General features: G+C 47.7%; 1 protein-coding gene across 1 annotated transcript in view; it reads left to right on the plus strand.

The window, feature by feature from the left end:
* The first annotated feature begins 6127 nt into the window (after positions 1-6127).
* The window catches only part of NPS (neuropeptide S), a 72438-nt gene continuing 61607 nt past the window's right edge, over positions 6128-16958 (plus strand). Inside the window, exon 1 of the mRNA XM_049646030.1 lies at positions 6128-6144. Within this exon, the coding sequence (XP_049501987.1) occupies positions 6128-6144 (17 nt within the window). The remainder of the gene's footprint in view (positions 6145-16958) is intronic.

Consider the following 16958-nt stretch of genomic DNA (forward strand, 5'->3'; position numbering starts at 1 on the left):
TTAGAACTGCCTTGCCTCCACTGCTCTTATTTCTGCCTGACAAAGAGCATTAAGTGACTGGGCAGCATAACTGAAAGTGACTAGTCACCACGCAGTCGTGTGTGGGCGGGTGTCCTTTCTCAAGGAAGATGCTTGGGTGCAAGGGACGCACCTGTCTCTGCAGGATGTTGGGGGGTTGGCTGCAGGTCTTTTGTTCTCTGAGAAGGGACAAGCCTCTTCCAGGGCCACCGCCTCCCCGTGCTTGACCCAGGCCGGTAGACAAAGGTGTCTCTGGGGACTGGTGCAGTCCAACCCCCCTCGTCTTGAAAGCACTGAGTCTCTTATCGATGAATTTCCCATATTATCTCGGTAACTCCAGCGCTGCCTCATTGTTTTTACACACCAATGGGATAGAGGGAAACCGCCGGGGGCTTTCCTAACCCTCACCGAGTCATATTTTTCACCGGGATGTGGCCACCGTTCCCATTCACAGGCCACCATGCTGGGTAACGTTTTGCTCAGGGCACACGCATTCCCCCCGACGCATCAAAACAAGGCAAGAAATTTGGCACGAGTTCATGTTTCTGAACCCCAGAGCGACCCCTGCCCCGGCAAGAATTAGGACACCTCCACCCCAGGGTGTGGCTGGTGGGGGCTCTCGTGCTGCCTGCACAGAGTAAGCAGAATATTTCCGGAATGTTCAGCCATCTCCGCTCTACTTCCTCTGTGCTGCCATCCACTGCGCCCAGCACGGACAGAGGAGAGGACAGATGCTTTGAGCAGCAGCTGAAGACCCAGTGGATCCCTGGCACTCCCTGCTTAGCTCTTGGGAAACACTGCAGCCGCTCGTGCACCGTGACCTTGGGCATTCGAGAGCCCGTGTGAATGTGCGCGTGTGTACCTTTGTGCACTCGTGGGCAGGATGCTTTAGAAATCGCTGTGGGCAAATAGCTGTTAACATAGAAAGGCCATTGGTTGAGCTCCCGCTTTATGTTTCTCAGCGCCCTAGACGCTATTCTCTACGTTATTTCTCTACACTGTTAGACAAGGTTATCTCCTCTTGAGGGGAGGGGAAGCTCGGTGTGGACCCGGCGCTCCGATCCCGATCTAACTGGCTTCAAGTGGGACCCTCCGCTCTAGCCACCCTCACCCTGCACCCCCATCCGGGGTGTTTCCAGGAGGTGATACAGATGTTCTCAACCCAACTGGGACCCAGTGGGGATTTCGGCCTCCCCGCCCTCTCCCCGCAAGGCCCGGCCTTTACTCCCAGAGTCACACAGACAGACCTTTCATGAGCAGCAGCTCGAAGTGTAGGCAACACACAGCCTGCTCTCAGCGTGTGACAGCGGTGGGTTTGATCTGACCGGCTTACACGTGCTCGCTCCCGAGGCTGGGCCGGTGAGGGCTGGCTCTGTCTCCTGTGTGTGCACCCACCACGGCCCCGAATAAACTCGGTGTCTCAGGCCCTGCTTTTGGGGGGAATTTGGACTAAAACAGAGGCCGTGGGTCCGATGAATTAGAGGGTGAATGTAGAGGGCAGTCACAGGGGAGGGAAGAGTATAGGGGACCAAGGGCAGCCACGCCCGGTCGGGGGCAGGTGCGACCAGCGACGGCACAGGGCAGGACACAGGCACAGGACAGCACGCCAGTTGGCGACCTGAAGCACAGACTTTTGGAACTGCTCCTCCTGTGACCTGGACCAGCCAGCAGCGAGGCCTATCCGTTTTCGCAAAAGGACCGAGCGAACCAGCCTGCTGAAACCAGCAAGGCGTCACGCAACGTGACAAACCCGCACACGGGGAGCAGCGGGGCCCTGACAGTCACGGCTGCTGTGTTCTGGGCGGAAGATGGGAGTCCCAGCTCAAGGCTTGGAGCTCATCCGTGTCCCTCCCTCTTCTGCATGTCGACATCGCCCTACTCCACGCCTCGCTCGTGGGGTCCCAACCTTACCCGGCATGCCTTTCTATCCTGCGTCTGTTACTCCACACACCCATCACCTCCAACCACAACACAAACGGAGCCTGACCCCCGGTCCAACCTGCCCCTGGACGATGGCTCGTTCCTTCTCCACTCTTGTTTCAAGCCCGCTTGAAGTTCCTCTGGCTCGGCTTCCAATCACTTTTAGCTTTCTTGGGCTCCCCTTAGCTCCTCATTCCTAGCTCTTTATACAGAAAGCACACAGCTGGTAATTGCTGAATGAGTTAAGCCACTGCACCAAGTTTCTAGAATAAAAAAGAAGTCAGCAGAATCCTGAGTCAAGAGCAATAAAAACAAAAACGAACAAACAAAAAAACCCTTCTAAAATGGATAATCTTTAATATATAGCTCTCTCCTGAGCATATCGACTTTGGAAACATCCAGCAGGCCTAACTTGCTGAACTTCTTATAACAAACTGTTAAGCTCCTCAGTAATGAATTCAAGAACCTAAAATCTGTATTGAGCCCTGCCCTGCTGTGACATTTTATGTGAGTCTTAACCAAGCAAGGGATGTACACTGGAAAGAGAGTCTGCTCCTCTGTTTTGGGTCTGGCACAAACTCATGGTCAACCCCACACATCCAGGGAAACACTGTGGACATCATGGTCTAGAGCTTTTTCATCTGACAAACCGAGTTAAGGTCCAGCTCTGGGTCTTTCTCTGTCCACCCTGGAACCTTCTTGCTGGAGGGGGTCTTGCTTCAAGGTTTGAGCAGAGGATAGCTGGATACCCAGAGCAGGCTGGGTGGAGCCCCGGGTGCAGGGCGTCCCTGACTGTCCTGATGACAGCCATCCTGGTCAATGTCGGCCAGGGTCCATTCATCTCAGCTTGTTTGATCTTGTGTGCACGGACTCCTTCTTCCCCTTTGAAGGTCTTCTGCGGGGCCCTGGACAGGTCTATCTCACTCTGGTCATACAGCAGGCATTTAAGAGGCCTGGTCCCCGAGTTACGTTGCTCCTCAGGGGTGGTTTAGAATCCTTCAGGGAAAGCCACCCCCAGATGGGCTCAGCACAGAGAAAGAACTCACCCCGTAGCCTGGATATGCTGCCACCGATGCACCAGCTGAGCCACACAAGCGGCAGAAGGGTGTCGTGGCATCCCGTCGTCTTCAGTCTTAAACCTGGCGCCTTCCCTCATAGCCCCCGAGACTTGCCTGGTCATTAAGTGCACCGTCTGCCCAACAGGAAAGCAGCGCTCTTAGGAAGTTTGGAAGCTGTGTCCTCAGCTGGTATGAATAGACCTAATCGCTGGGTTGCTCCAGAGTGTGTATCAGTCTTTTATTAGAGAACAGAGGGCACAAAGTTGCCAACTTTAGCCTCCAGGGGCAGTGTCTACCCATCAGAGTGGGCCAGGGGCTGGTCTGTCTTTATAGCCCCCCAGGACCTGGCTCTCTGCCCATAATGGATTCTTGGTCAAAATGTTGGATGAACGGGCGAATGGCTGAATGGTTCGAATAGTGTCCTTCAAAGTGGAAGATGTTGGAGAGGAGGAATCCTTCTGTGGAGATAGAAATGATGAGCAGAGTAGAAATACAGGCCTGAGTCAGAGGCTACACGGAAGGCCGTGGGAAGAACTTCCTGCTCTCTTCTCTGTTCTGGGAATCACTCCAACTTGGACCCAGAACTCTCCTCCTCAGTCCCCACAAACAAATGACCCAGGGCATGCCTTGCTACAGGGACTCCATTCCCTGGTCCGTGGCACCACTGGACGCGGGGTGATGCTCCTTCCCAGGCCTCTCCCGCCCCAACACACCCAAGCACAGGAGCGAATCAAAGCACAGAGTTTCATTTGAGGATAGTGAGTACTTACTGAACCACTGCTTCCCCCCCCCTTTTTAATTCAAGCATAATTAACATACGGTGTTATATTAGTTTTAGGTATACAATAAAGTGACTCAACAACTCTCACATCCCTCAGTGCTCATCAAGACAGGTCAACTGGTTTTAAAGAGAAGCAACTTCTGCCTGCAGATGTGTTCCTGGAAATCCACATGTAAAGCAAGTCTGGATGAATCACAGCAAGTCTGGTCACAAGAAGTCTGGGAAATGAAGCATTATGAGGACCTCCCTCATGCTCAGTGACATGGCTCCATATATGTCCCTAGCTCGTTTCAATACAATAAGTCATTCATTGTAAAAGAAACCAAGAATTAAATTCTAAAAAAGAAGAATATAGGGGTGCCTGGATGGCTCAGTCGGTTGAGCGTCCGACTTCAGCCCAGGTCATGATCTCACAGCTTGTGAGTTCGAGCCCCGCATCAGGCTCTGTGCTGACAGCTCAGAGCCTGGAGCCTGCTTCAGATTCTGTATCTCCTCTCCTCTCTGCCCCTCCCCTGCTCATGCTCCGTCTCTCCTGTCTCAAAACTAAATAAACATTAAAAAAAATATTAAAAAAGAAGAATATAGATGAAAGGGCACATATCCCATGCCACTCCTTTGTAGAAGTATGTGGGGCTGGTTGCATGAGGCTGTGGAGGGAACCTCTGGAGAGCAAGGCTCTGGTAAAGGGTGGTGGTAATGCTGGAGATGGACACAGGGAGAGAGACGGAGAAGGGGGAGGGGAGAGGGGAGAGGGAGAGGAGGGGAGAGGGAAGGGCAGAGGGAAGGAAGATAGAGCCTAGGGGGAGGGGGAAGGGAAGGGGTGAGGGGAAGGGGGAGAGGAAGGGGGCCTCGCAGGGGGAAGGATGAAGGGAAGGGGAGGGGGAAGGAGAGGGGAGGGAAGGGGGAAGGGGGAGGCAGAGGGAAAGGAAGGAGAGGAGAGGGGAAGGGGGAGAGGGGGAGGGCAGGGGAGGGGCTAGAGGTGACTCAGCTAGGTCCGTAGGGAGCACCATTATTCATGGGAGACAGTGATGGAATCAAACACGATGGGCAGCCTTGCTCACTAACACCAGAGCTTGATGGCTTCAAAGACTCTTCCTTGGGTTCTGGAAGGCATCAAACATAACGTTACTCTCTCCACATTGATTCCAGAATAATGGTTATAGCGCAGTTTCAGTATTGCCCAAGGCATGCCTGATGGCTGCTGAACGTTTGAAGGAAAAAAAATCTGTCTTTTTAGAAATTTCACAGCGCAGATCCCTCCTGCTACTCTCCTCTTAACCTCTTTTCTTGGCTCTTATGACTAGCTTAGCCTGCTAAATGTATTTTCACTCATTTATTTTTCAAAATCAATTTTGAGATCATGGAGTCAATTTGTTGGGGGAGAAAAGATGTTCATTAATTTTCTAACATTGAATCATCATTTCGTTCCTGCAAGCACCTTCCTCGGTCGCGGAGGAATATTAATATTCATTTAATACACGTGCAGATTCCATGTACTATTGTAGTCAGAATTTTTTATTTCATCTTTATACGTGAGATTCGCTTACGGTTTTGTTTTGGTGAACCGTGACCTGTTGGTTTCCACCTTTTGTTGGTGTTAGGACTTTCCGCGACTTCTTTATATTGTATCTGTTTGATGAGGCTGAACTAGGTTTTCCAAAAGTCTTTTCCTTGTGTGCTTTGAGCTAAGGTAAGCCACGAGATGTTTTTGTATAAGAGTTGGAAAGCAGAAACGAAGCAGGTCAGGCAGGTATTCATGTGGCTCACACACATTGCCACTTCTCTGCTGACTCCCCTCGTTGGCATGGGACGGCAGCTGGGGCTGGCTCTCCTCTACCCTCCCCTGAATCCTCCCTTAGCTCCTGTGACTCCAGGGCCAGATGTGTGATTGACTAGTCTTGTGATGCCGCAGGGTCCCAGCTTCCCCGGAAGGAAGAGATGAGGCAGTGGGGCTGACAGGGTTCTCGTGTGTCTTCATGAATTTGAGCCCTCTCGTGCTCGTGGACTCAACCTTACCTTTGCGGCCCTCCACTTTACATCCATTTGCTCCCCCCAGCTTCCCACATGGTGGATTTGGTCTCCACCACCAGACATGAAAACGGTAGTCTTCTAGAGACCGCTGAGCCAGTTTTCACAATCAGTAGGGTCAATTGTTGGATACGTGCCCTAGCGGTCTGTTTCTCTGACTGAACCGTGGTTGGTACAAAATTTGGTACCAAGGGTAGAGCTCTGTCATAAAAAACGCTTAAAAGGTCAGAGTGGCTTTGGAACAGACAGTGGGCAGAAGCGGAAAAGACAAAGGAGAGTTCGTGAGGGCTTGAGAAGCCTTCCAGAGACTGCTTGTGGAAGCATGGTCGTCTTTGATGGGTAAGTGCTTCACAGAAAGTGAGGAAAATCCTATGAACACTGGAGGAAAGGAGATCATTGCTCCAGAGGGGTAGAAAATTTTATAACTACGTATACAATATAGATAGTCGTATAGTAACCTTGCCACTATATGGGGTAATGTTGAAAGTGGAATACTGAACTGGATGATGTAGCTAAGGACGTTTCCAGGCAAGGTGATAAAAAGGCAGTCTGGCTTCTTACTGCTATTTATACTAAAATGCAAGAGAGGGGAGATAACCTAAAGAAAAGATCATTAAACATAAAAGGAACTAGGATTTCATGTTTTCAACGTTTTTTGTTTGTTTGTTTGTTTGTTTGTTTGTTTATTTTTGGGACAGAGAGAGACAGAGCATGAATGGGGGAGGGGCAGAGAGAGAGAGGGAGACACAGAATCGGAAACAGGCTCCAGGCTCCGAGCCATCAGCCCAGAGCCTGACGCGGGGCTCGAACTCACGGACCGCGAGATCGTGACCTGGCTGAAGTCGGACGCTTAACCGACTGCGCCACCCAGGCGCCCCAGGATTTCATGTTTTCAAAACTTCTCAGGCTCTCCAGACGGCAAATAATGATGGAATTAAGAAATGGTTTCCAAGTAAAGATCAAATTCAGAACACTCATCGGAAAGCACAGTCTAAATATGAAGACAAGGGTATTACTTAACACCCTTGGTTAGACCTCAGAAAAACATAATGTGCCTCTGAGAGTTATGTAGTCAATTAATAGGGCTCCCAAGAATCTTAAGGGAGTTTTCCCTTAGCAGAAGCTCAAGGGAGAGCAGGATTTATCTCAAAGATATTTACAACTGAAGCTTTTGTCTAACGGAATAAATCTCCAACAAATTTGTAGGAGAACTGCAAACTTAAAAAAAAAAAAAAAGAAGATACATTGGCAAGAATCATATTAACTCTGACTGGAAGAGATAGAGACGATACAAAATGGAGAGAGGCAAGGGGACCCCCAAAGTTCTCCTGGCAGGAAGCAAGCTGAGAAAACTTTGTGACTGCTAACAGGGTTGCCTTTTATAGAAGAAAAAAAAAGGATGACTCCCAAAGCAGAGCCAAGAGCCCAGACAGTAGAAGGACTGAGTCCTTATTTTAACAAACTCATGGCATTTTCCTGGCTGGATTTCAGAATTGATAGGGTGACTCCTCTGCGAATTCCATGTCCCCGTTCCACGATGTCCATTCCACTGCTATATGTTGGCTGTGTGAGGGCCAGATAGCTCTTCTCTCTACAGGTTTCCAAGTTCACAAGTCTCCAAGAACAGAAAGTGGCCTTGAGGAGCTATCTTAAGGAACCGCATGGGAGGAGCCTTATTGGATCTGAACTTGACTCGGATTTAGAGCTAATGCTTTAGGGAAGGAGGAGTTTAGGGAAGGGGTGAGTGTATTTTGCATGTGGGAGAAATGTAGATAATTTATGGCTGGAAGACAGACTATATGGGTTTTAAAGTATGTCCACAAATCCTTTGATACACCTTCCTTCAAGACGTAAAACTTAATTCCCCTCCCTTCGAATGGGGGCCGGACATAGTGAGTCCTGTTTGTGGAACAGAGTAAGGTAGAAATGGCAGTGTGTGACTTCTGAGCCTGTATCATAAAAATCACTGTAACTTCCTCCTTTTCTCTCTCAGATCGCTTATTCTAGAAGAAGTCATCAGCCCTGTCATGAACACATTCAAGAAGCCCTACAGAGAGCCCTACGTGGTGAGGTGCTGAGGCCACCAGGGAAGAGCCAGAAAAGTGAAAACCTTCTTGGAAATGGAGAATCCAAGCGCCAAAGCCTTTCAATGACTAGAACCCCAGCCAGTGTATGGGACGCAGCCTCAGGAGGGACCGTGAGGCAGAATGGGACCCACCTAAGGTGCTTTTGAATTCCTGACTTGCAGGAAGTGTGAGGTAAGAAGTGTTTGTTGTTTAAAGCTCCTTGGTCTTGGGCTAATTTATTAATCAGTAAAGGATGACCAGTGTGACTGTTATGCTGGAAAATTAAACTGGAACACTTTCCAACGCTCTGGATGGTTAAAGGCACACAGAAATTATCTATTTCTTGGGAATTTCATAGAAGTCACCCACAAATCCATTTGTTACACAAGAGGCTTTGTTGCTTTGTTGTTGTTTTTTTTTAAATTTTTGAAGTAGACCCTTAATAGATTTTAGATTTATTTCTCCTTATTTCGGTTTTTGACTTTTTGATAGTTCCTCCATCATTTTAAAAATTATTTTTGGCTTATTTATTTTCAGCTTCTTTTAAAAGTGATTTTGGTTTCCTCAGGTTTTCCTAATCAACCATCAACCATTTAATTTACATTTTAAAATGTCTTGGGGCACCTGGGTGGCTCAGTAAGTTAAGCATCCAACTTTGGCTCAGGTCATGGTCTTGAGGTTCATGGGTTTGAGCTCCATGTTGGGCTCTGTATTGACAGCTCAGAGCCTGGAGCCTGCTTCAGATTCTGTGTCTCCCTCTCTCTTGGCCCGTCCCCAGCTCATGCTCTGTCTCTGTCCCTGTCTCTATCTTGAAAATAAACATTAAAAAAATGTTAAAAATTTAAAGTATCTTAGATTTGCTTATACTATACCTTTAAAGTTATTATAGTTGTGTGTGTATCCCTCTCTCATTTGTAATGATGTGCTTCTGTGGTTCATCATTTTCCCTGATTAGATTTTTCAGAGGCTTGTCTGTTTGACTGTTTTTTTATAGAAACATTGCTTGGACCCATCAACATCTTTTTTATATCTTCCGGTTGTGCTATTTGCTTCTTGATCAATTTCATTACAGTTTTCCTCAGTTTTTTTTTTTTCTCTTTCAGTTCTTCAGTTGAATGATAAGCGTATTTAAAGTTTTTTGACTTAGGAATAATAAGCCCAGGAGCACATGACTAAGGATTTTACTTTTAGAGTTCTCACTGTCATTATTACATAAACATCCTACAACTGCAATTCTGATTATATCTGATTTCCTATTGTCTCAAGTGTTAACTAGAGGACTGGTAGGTATTGCTTCCAAAAGGTTGATGTTTTTTTTATTATACCTTTGTAATTTTATTACACTGTGTTCTGAGAAGGTGACCTTAGCATTCCTTACTTTTTAGAATATTTTTCATTTTTGAAAAATGAACATGGCCCGTTGGATATACTGAAATGATATATATTATCTAGTGAGTATAAAGTTTTATATGTTTATATATTATTTTCTATATTTAGATATACATCCATGTGTATAAAATTATATATTCCATATATATATTCTATATATATTCCATATATATATTCCATATATACATATTCCATATATATATTCCATATATACATATTCCATATATATATTCCATATACATATTCCATATATACATATTCCATATATATATTCCATATATATATATATATTCCATATATATATTCCATATATATATATATTCCATATATATTCCATATATATATTCCATATATATATATTCCATATACATATATATATATTCCATATATATAAAACCACCCTGTCCCTCTTGCCTCAAATATTTCTCTTCCCCACTCTATCTGCCATACTCTCAATTTTTCCAGAAACAGAAGCATACATAGTCTCCTCTACAAAGCTTTTCCTGGCCCTGCGGCAGCACAAGAGACAGCTTTCTCAGGTCACCTCTCGGACCCTACGTGGCCCGATCACTATGTGGGTCCCCCTCCCTGAGGGCGGCCAGGTGTCGCTACATTCCCGGGAGCTAGCACCACGCTCGGCACAGAGTAGCAAACGTCTTTCGAACGATATATTATTCTAATGCATACATCAGTAATGTTTATTGAATTATGTATTTCCAAAGCCAATAGCTCCAGTGGCAGTTGGGTACCCAGTTTCTCTGTGAAGTGTGTCTTATGAAGAACACAGAGATGAGCTACTTTTTCCGTCAAAGTACTCTGTTACCTTTTGTGTTGAAATGCAGCCCTTGTACCAGATCCATGGCGACGAACCCTTTTCCAACTCCAGTCTTGTCAAGCTTCATTATTCTCAATCCAGTGTGACAGCTGGAGGTTAAGAAGACATCCACTGCCTTGTTCAAATTACCTGGTCCCTGCAGGTGGCAGTCCGGGTAGATTGCTGCTGCCCGTGGAGGTCTGGTGAACCCAGGAGACTTACAATCCTCAGCGCATTCAGCTTGCAACTATTTACCTAATGCTTACCTACTGGTGCCGCTGTCCCATATGTTATATGCAAGATACCATATGGTACATGCGAGACGTTTTCTAAGAAAGAATCTTTACCCTTTTCTAAGATGTTATACGAGGACAATTCTTTTTACATTATTCTATTTTAATTTTATTAGCAACGGCGTAGGTTGTAACTTTTCCTCTTGACGCGACTCATTTTCAAGGATTTTTTTTGGAATTCGGAATTTCCTATTGAGGTTGCTTTAATTCGCAAAAGGGTCCCCGGGGCCAACACGTTGAAAGGCTGCTGCCATCCTGTTGACCCCTTGAATGCTCAGTGGGTCAACTCTGTCAGGGACTGAAAGGCATAATTAGGGGCGCTGTACACGAAAAGTATCTAATTATTGCTTGAGAACTTGACTTGGGAGCTTTCATCCTGCAGAAGAAAGAGGGCAACTCTTTGGCTAAGTGATCATGTTCTCTTTAAAAAAATCTTTTTTAGTTTATTTCTTTCTTTTTTTTTTTTTTTTTTTTTTTTTTGGAGAGAGAGAGAGTATGAGTAGGGGAAGGGCAGAGAGAAAGGGAGAGAGAGAATCCCAAGCAGGCTCCACACTGTCAGAACAGAGCCTGATGCAGGGCTCAATCCCACGAACCATGAGATCATGACCTGAGCCAAAATCAAGGTCAGATGCTTAACCGACTGAGCCACCCAGGCGCCCCTAAATGATCGTATTCTGACTCCCAAACTCAATGCTCATACAAGGGATGATGACATTTATACGTGAAAGGAAGTGTTTCGATTTACTTTATTGTGGAAGAAAGCCACAGTGGGGTATACAATTCTCTTCTATTTTAGAGCTCTCTGACAGAGATTACTGTCCAAAGAGGACAATGCAATCAGCTTGTTGGACACGTTTTTCTTCTTCTAGTAGTTTATGATGCTTGTAGCTATGCCCTCTACTGAATGTCAGAGGTAGATTGTGGTTAAGAAAAGTAGATTAACCTATAATAATTTGGGGATGTTTTGACCAACGATAGAATGTAAAGTGTTTAAGAAAATGTTTCCATAAAGGGAACTTTATTTACTTTCCTTTTGTTTGTTTGTTTTAATGTGGTCACATCATTTCTGTCACTTTCATGGGTCAATAGGCATGACTAATCTCATGGTGCTTCATTCTATTTATTGTATTATGAAGCTGACTTCTAAACACCCTAAATATTACACTCCCATCTACAGAAGTGAGTGGTGGCTCTTGCGAGGTCTGCGTCATCCTTCCGGGAGCCCTGGGGGTGGGGGGTGGGGGGGAGGGGACCTGCCAGGAGAGAGTGTGCTTTGAGCAATGTCTTTAACTTCTTTCACGAGAAAATGTCCCCTGTGCAACAGAAAGAGGTTAAAATGGTTCATAAATTTGTAACAAATCTGTTGACAATAAAATAATTCCTGTTGAACAAGAATAGTTAAGAGATGCCAAAAAAAAAAAAAAAAGGATGCCCTCTTCCTGCCCTCTTCAATAGTTTGCTAGTAGCTAAACGTTTTTTGTTTTTAAGCAGCCATGGTTTAACTTTTCCCTCTGAAAATTTAGGTGGCTAGAGCTCGAACTAATTAAAACCAACATTAAATAAGGACTGAAGAACCTGACAAAAAAGGTTTATTCTGTTTTTATTTTAAATGCCGGCTGAAATACTATCAGATAAGGCACTCTTTTTTGTCGTTCTACATCATTAAATATTTTCACCATCAGGACGACTGCAGATTAGAACATCCTTCCAGAAGAGACACTTGGGTGTGCTGTTGTGTTAGAAGGGTGAACTATTCTCTACCTCTGTCCTCTACCCCCCTACCGTGATACTCGGCTTACTCCCTTTGAACTTACAGGTTTTCAGTCTTCTTTGTTGATGGAAGAGGCAAGATAAACATTCCCAGAAACATGCAGGAGTTGGGAGAAGCAATTAAAATGTGTTGTGCACCTACCGTGAACCAGACCCTTCTTGGCATTTGACGACCACCACCCCACTTGTCACCATGACATTATTATGGAGGGATACAGTGATCTTCAGACAGTGGATGAGGTCAGGGCAAGACCTGGAGGGGCCAAGGACTCTTCTCAAGGTCATATTATGTATGAGTCACCTTGCTTTCAACATGGCCTGGAAAATCTTGTGTGTTCCGTCATCCGTGTCCTTCCATTTTCCACAAGGCTGTGTGCACCGCATCCAACTTCTCTCCTACTTCCTCTGTGGCCCGTGTGGGGAACCCCTTTTACCCCAACTCCCCTCAGCATGGAAAAAAGGAACTAGACAGAAAAGGAAATGTTCAAATGTCCTTAATGTAAGGTTCCAGGGCTTTGTCCAGACCCAAACCCACAGAGTTCACCGGGCTGGGGGAATGGGGGTCTGTTAGGGCGTCTTGGCTCCACTCAGCTCTCCAGTGAATTCAGGAGCCTTATTCCTGACTCCACACTGACCGCTGGAGCCTCAGGCTCTGGCGTCCAGAGAGACCCTCCCACTGTCATTGTGTTGTACCATGTCCCCCCCCTTCACGGCCAAACCACCCTGACATCTGTTCTTCCTCACCTCCCACTACCACTGAGGACAGGTGAATTTTTCCCACCCCAGCCAGGAAAATTCCCAGGGCTAAGGTCCCCAGCGACGCTGCTTCTGCTCTCGTGGGGGGCTGCAGCTAGGGTCTGCTGGCTTCGCCTCTTACCACCATTCTATTTTTTTTTTTAACATTTATTTATATTTGAGAGAGAGAGAGAGACAGGGAGCGAGCAGGAAGGGGGCAGAGAGACAGGGAGACCCAGAATCCGAAGCAGGCTCCAGGCTCTGAGCTGTCAGCACAGAGCCCGACGCGGGGCTGGAACCCACGAGCCGTGAGATTGTGACCTGAGCCGAAGTCGGGCACTCAACCGACAGAGCCACCCATGGGGCCTCTTACCACCATTCTTCACAGTACTTCCCCTGCGAGGAGCATCCTCTTCCCTTGGTCTCCTGATTCTCTCCCCACCTCCCTGAGAGCTCATCTTGAGGACCTTGGTGGGGTCTTCCTCCTCCTGTCCCAGGTCTAGACTCATGGCTCCTCTCACTCCGTGTCTTTAGCTCAAACCTTCTCTTGAGCTCCGGAGGCACACATTCAGCCACCCCGGGACAGCTCCGCATGCCTACCCTGTAAGACCTTACGCGTCACGTGTTGGTGCTGGCTTTTCTTGCTCTGACTCCCCACCCTCCTCCGCTCGCTCTGTGCCCGGGAGGTGGGCCCGCTTGGACTGTGCCAGCTGGCTTCCTCACCCTCTGCTTCTTTTGGAGGCTGTCGGGTTTGGGGAGGTTGAGGCTGGGTGTTTTCTGTCCAGTCCTCTCCCTTTGGGCAAGGCATTGACTTCGCACCCCGTTCCACACAGCTATTCTCTCTGACTCAGGTAACTGATGCTCCTTTTTACCTGTTGGCCTCCCCATGCCCGTTGTCTGGCAACTTTACCACCAGTTCTTGCCCCTTAAATCTATGTTTGTGGTTTTTTTTTTTTTTTTTTTGAGACAGAGAGAGAGCATGAGCATGGGAGGAGGCAGAGAGAGAGGGAGAGAGAGAGAGAATCCCAAGCAGCCTCCGTGCAGTCAGCCTGGAGACTGATGCAGGGCTCGAACTCACAAACCATGAGATCATGACCTGAGCCAAAACAAAGAGTCAGATGCTCAACCGACTAAGCCACCCAGATGCCCCTTCTTAAATATACGTGTATTTTAAAGAATCCTGCCCGCATTTTGATCACTAGCACTTTTGCCATCATCCCCTCTCTTACCCTGATGGGTGTGTCTTCTGTTCCCTACCAGCCAAGATGGCGCTCCCCAATGGCTCTACCTGTCCTTGCCTGCCTTGTGCCTTGTCCACCAAAATGCCCTCCCATCCCCTGGCTCCCTGAGTGGCACATCACCACCTAGGTGCCCAGCCAGGACATGGGGGCTTCTGCATGACTTCTCCCTCTCCTATACACCTATATCAATTTCTTTTTTGTTGTTATTTATTTATTTTGAGAGACAGAGAGAGAGAGAGAGAGCAGGGGAGAGGCAGAAAAAAGGAGAGACAGATTCCCAAGCAGACTCCACACCATCAGCACAGAGCAGAGCTCATTGTGGAGCTCGAACCCACGAACCATGAGATCAAGACCTGAGCCAAGATCGAAAGTTGGATGTTCAACCAACGGAGCCACCCAGGTGCCCCCACCCATATCCATTTCATCCAAGCTCTTCTGGACCCCACACCCTTCAGCGCTGCATCCCTGCAGCCATAGGCCTTGTTTGGACGCCCACATCTCCCCTGTGAACACCCTAACGGCCTGCTGCCCTGTCTCCTGTTCTCCACACTCATCCTTTTAATGCGTTCTTTACGTTGCAGTCAGAACAATTATGTCTAAAACACAAACCTCATATGTCACTCCCTCCAGGAAACCCTTACTGAATTCCCATGGGACTCAGGATGAACCCCACATGAGCCTTGGGTGTCCCAGCTCTGATGGGTCCTTCCAGCATCATCTCTCCTGTCCACCACTCCAGCCCTGCTGAACTTGTTTCACGTGTTCCATGCTTTTCCACTGCCCAGGAAGTGCAATGCGCCTGGAAATACCAGCTTATTTGTCAGATAACATCTTAGACATAATTTCTTCCAGGAAACCTTCCTTGATGTCCCCTATAGCTGCTATTTTGGTACTCCTTTAGCATTCTGGACATCTGCTTTCTCCTCCTCCTCCTCCTCCTCCTCCCCCTCCTCCTCCTCCATCCCTCCTCCTCCTCATCAAGAGCTGTGGTTTATCAGACACTTACTCCATGACAAGAATTTTGCTAAGCACTCAATGTGAATTACCTCCTTTGACATGTACGGAATCCCCGAGAGGTGCTATGGTACCTGTGTGCTGTATTGTAACAGACCATTTGCTTATACAGGGGCTGGATCAGCAAACTTCTCCTAAACGTAAATACTTCAGGCTCTGTGGGCCATACGGTCTCTGTTGCAACTACTCAACTCTGCCAACTGCAGCCTAAAGCAGCCACAGACCACACATACATAAAGGAGGCCACGTGCCAATAAAATTTACAATGGTGGAAGGTGTTCTTGTTTGCCGAGCCTCACTCTAGAGTAGACTGTATAACTCTTGAAGACAAGGGCTGGCTGTATTGGTCCCCACTGTGACCCCAGCATAGGGACCAGTATGCGATGGTACTTTACCGCTGCCTCCAGGAAGACACTTGGGGTGGGGCAAGGAATGCAGAAGAACCAGGTGTTTGCGATCGCTGGGAAAGCTGATTTCCTTGCTCAGCATGCCATTGTCACCCAAGAAAGCCCCCCTTTAATGAAAGGCAAGGCCCTCATGACACCATGTGACTCTAACCCACCAGCCCTCCCCTGGCTCTCAGGAGCTGCGGGCAGAAGCTGTAACTCCCCTCTGATGGGAGACTCTTCTCCAATTACCATCTCCACAGTGACAGACTCTTCCTCCCCCTCTCTGCCTATCCGAGTCCCCATTTGGCAAGGTCCCCCTTCAATGAATCTCTCTCTCTCTCTCTCAACAACCCTCTAGATTCAGGGGCTGCCTTACTCTAGACCCCAGCCAATCCTGGAGGCAGTCCTGGCTCTCCCCAGCTCGAAGAGGTCCTTGCCCAGCTCTCCCAGGGCCACCTCCTGGTTCTAATGGAGTCAGTCTCTGCAATTCTGTCTTAGGGGAGCTCCTTTGAAAGCGGGACTCCCCCACATTGTGTTGAGAATGTCTCTCTGTTCCATCGATTTTTGAAAATTTTTAAATGCAGAGTCACTGCAGGATTTTGATCAGGGGGCGACGTGATGAAAACGGTGTTTTAGGAAAACTCATTCGGCCAGCCCTGGGATTCAGGATGCATTGTTTACTGCAGAAAGGGAGGCAGAGGGGCTATCTAAATGCAAGATCACACGTTCTCAAGGAGTGGTGTTAAAACAATTTCATGCTCGAGAAGAGATAAAATCATCTCATATTTCAGAAAACTTCACTGCAACACCTCCCTTCACTTGACATTACCCTCACCGGTCAAGGACTCTGCTGGAGCACCAAAGAGTCTCTCGACATCCACCATTGCCACCATTGTCTTTCTCTGTCTCAGCCCCCATCACACACCTGTCCGCTCCTGACGTGGGCTCAGATCTATTGGTCTGAGCTCCTTGAGAATGGAGACTGTTCTCTTTTAGTCCCTGGTGCCTGGCCCAGCCCAGGGGTGGACCTGAATGGGCTCTCCAGACAGAGGTAAGAAGCACCCATGGGCGAAGGGCTGTGGTCGGCACCACCAGGAGAAGGCTGCCTGGGGCTCTGCCCGTGTCTCCTCCTTGGAGCAGGTTGGCACTGCTCCTCCCCCAGCACCGTGCCCCGCGCTAGGGACCCCTGGCTTGTCTTGCCTCCCCGGGTGCCCCCCTGGCCGGCCTCGACGCTGAACCACGCCAGGTACGTCACCCAAGTCCGTGGCCTTCCCACAGCCCTGTCACCCCCATCACTGAATCATAAGATTTAGGTCCTAAATTTCCTGGCGTGAATCCCTTGGCGAAATAACTTTGCAATGACTTGTTTGCGTCCCCGGGATTAAATAATACAATTCCAGATGCTTTCAAAGTTCATGACAGCGCTTTTCAGTGTCCTTAAA

Source organism: Panthera uncia, chromosome D2 (genome assembly GCF_023721935.1).
Source record: "Panthera uncia isolate 11264 chromosome D2, Puncia_PCG_1.0, whole genome shotgun sequence".
Taxonomy (NCBI): Eukaryota; Metazoa; Chordata; class Mammalia; order Carnivora; family Felidae; genus Panthera; species Panthera uncia.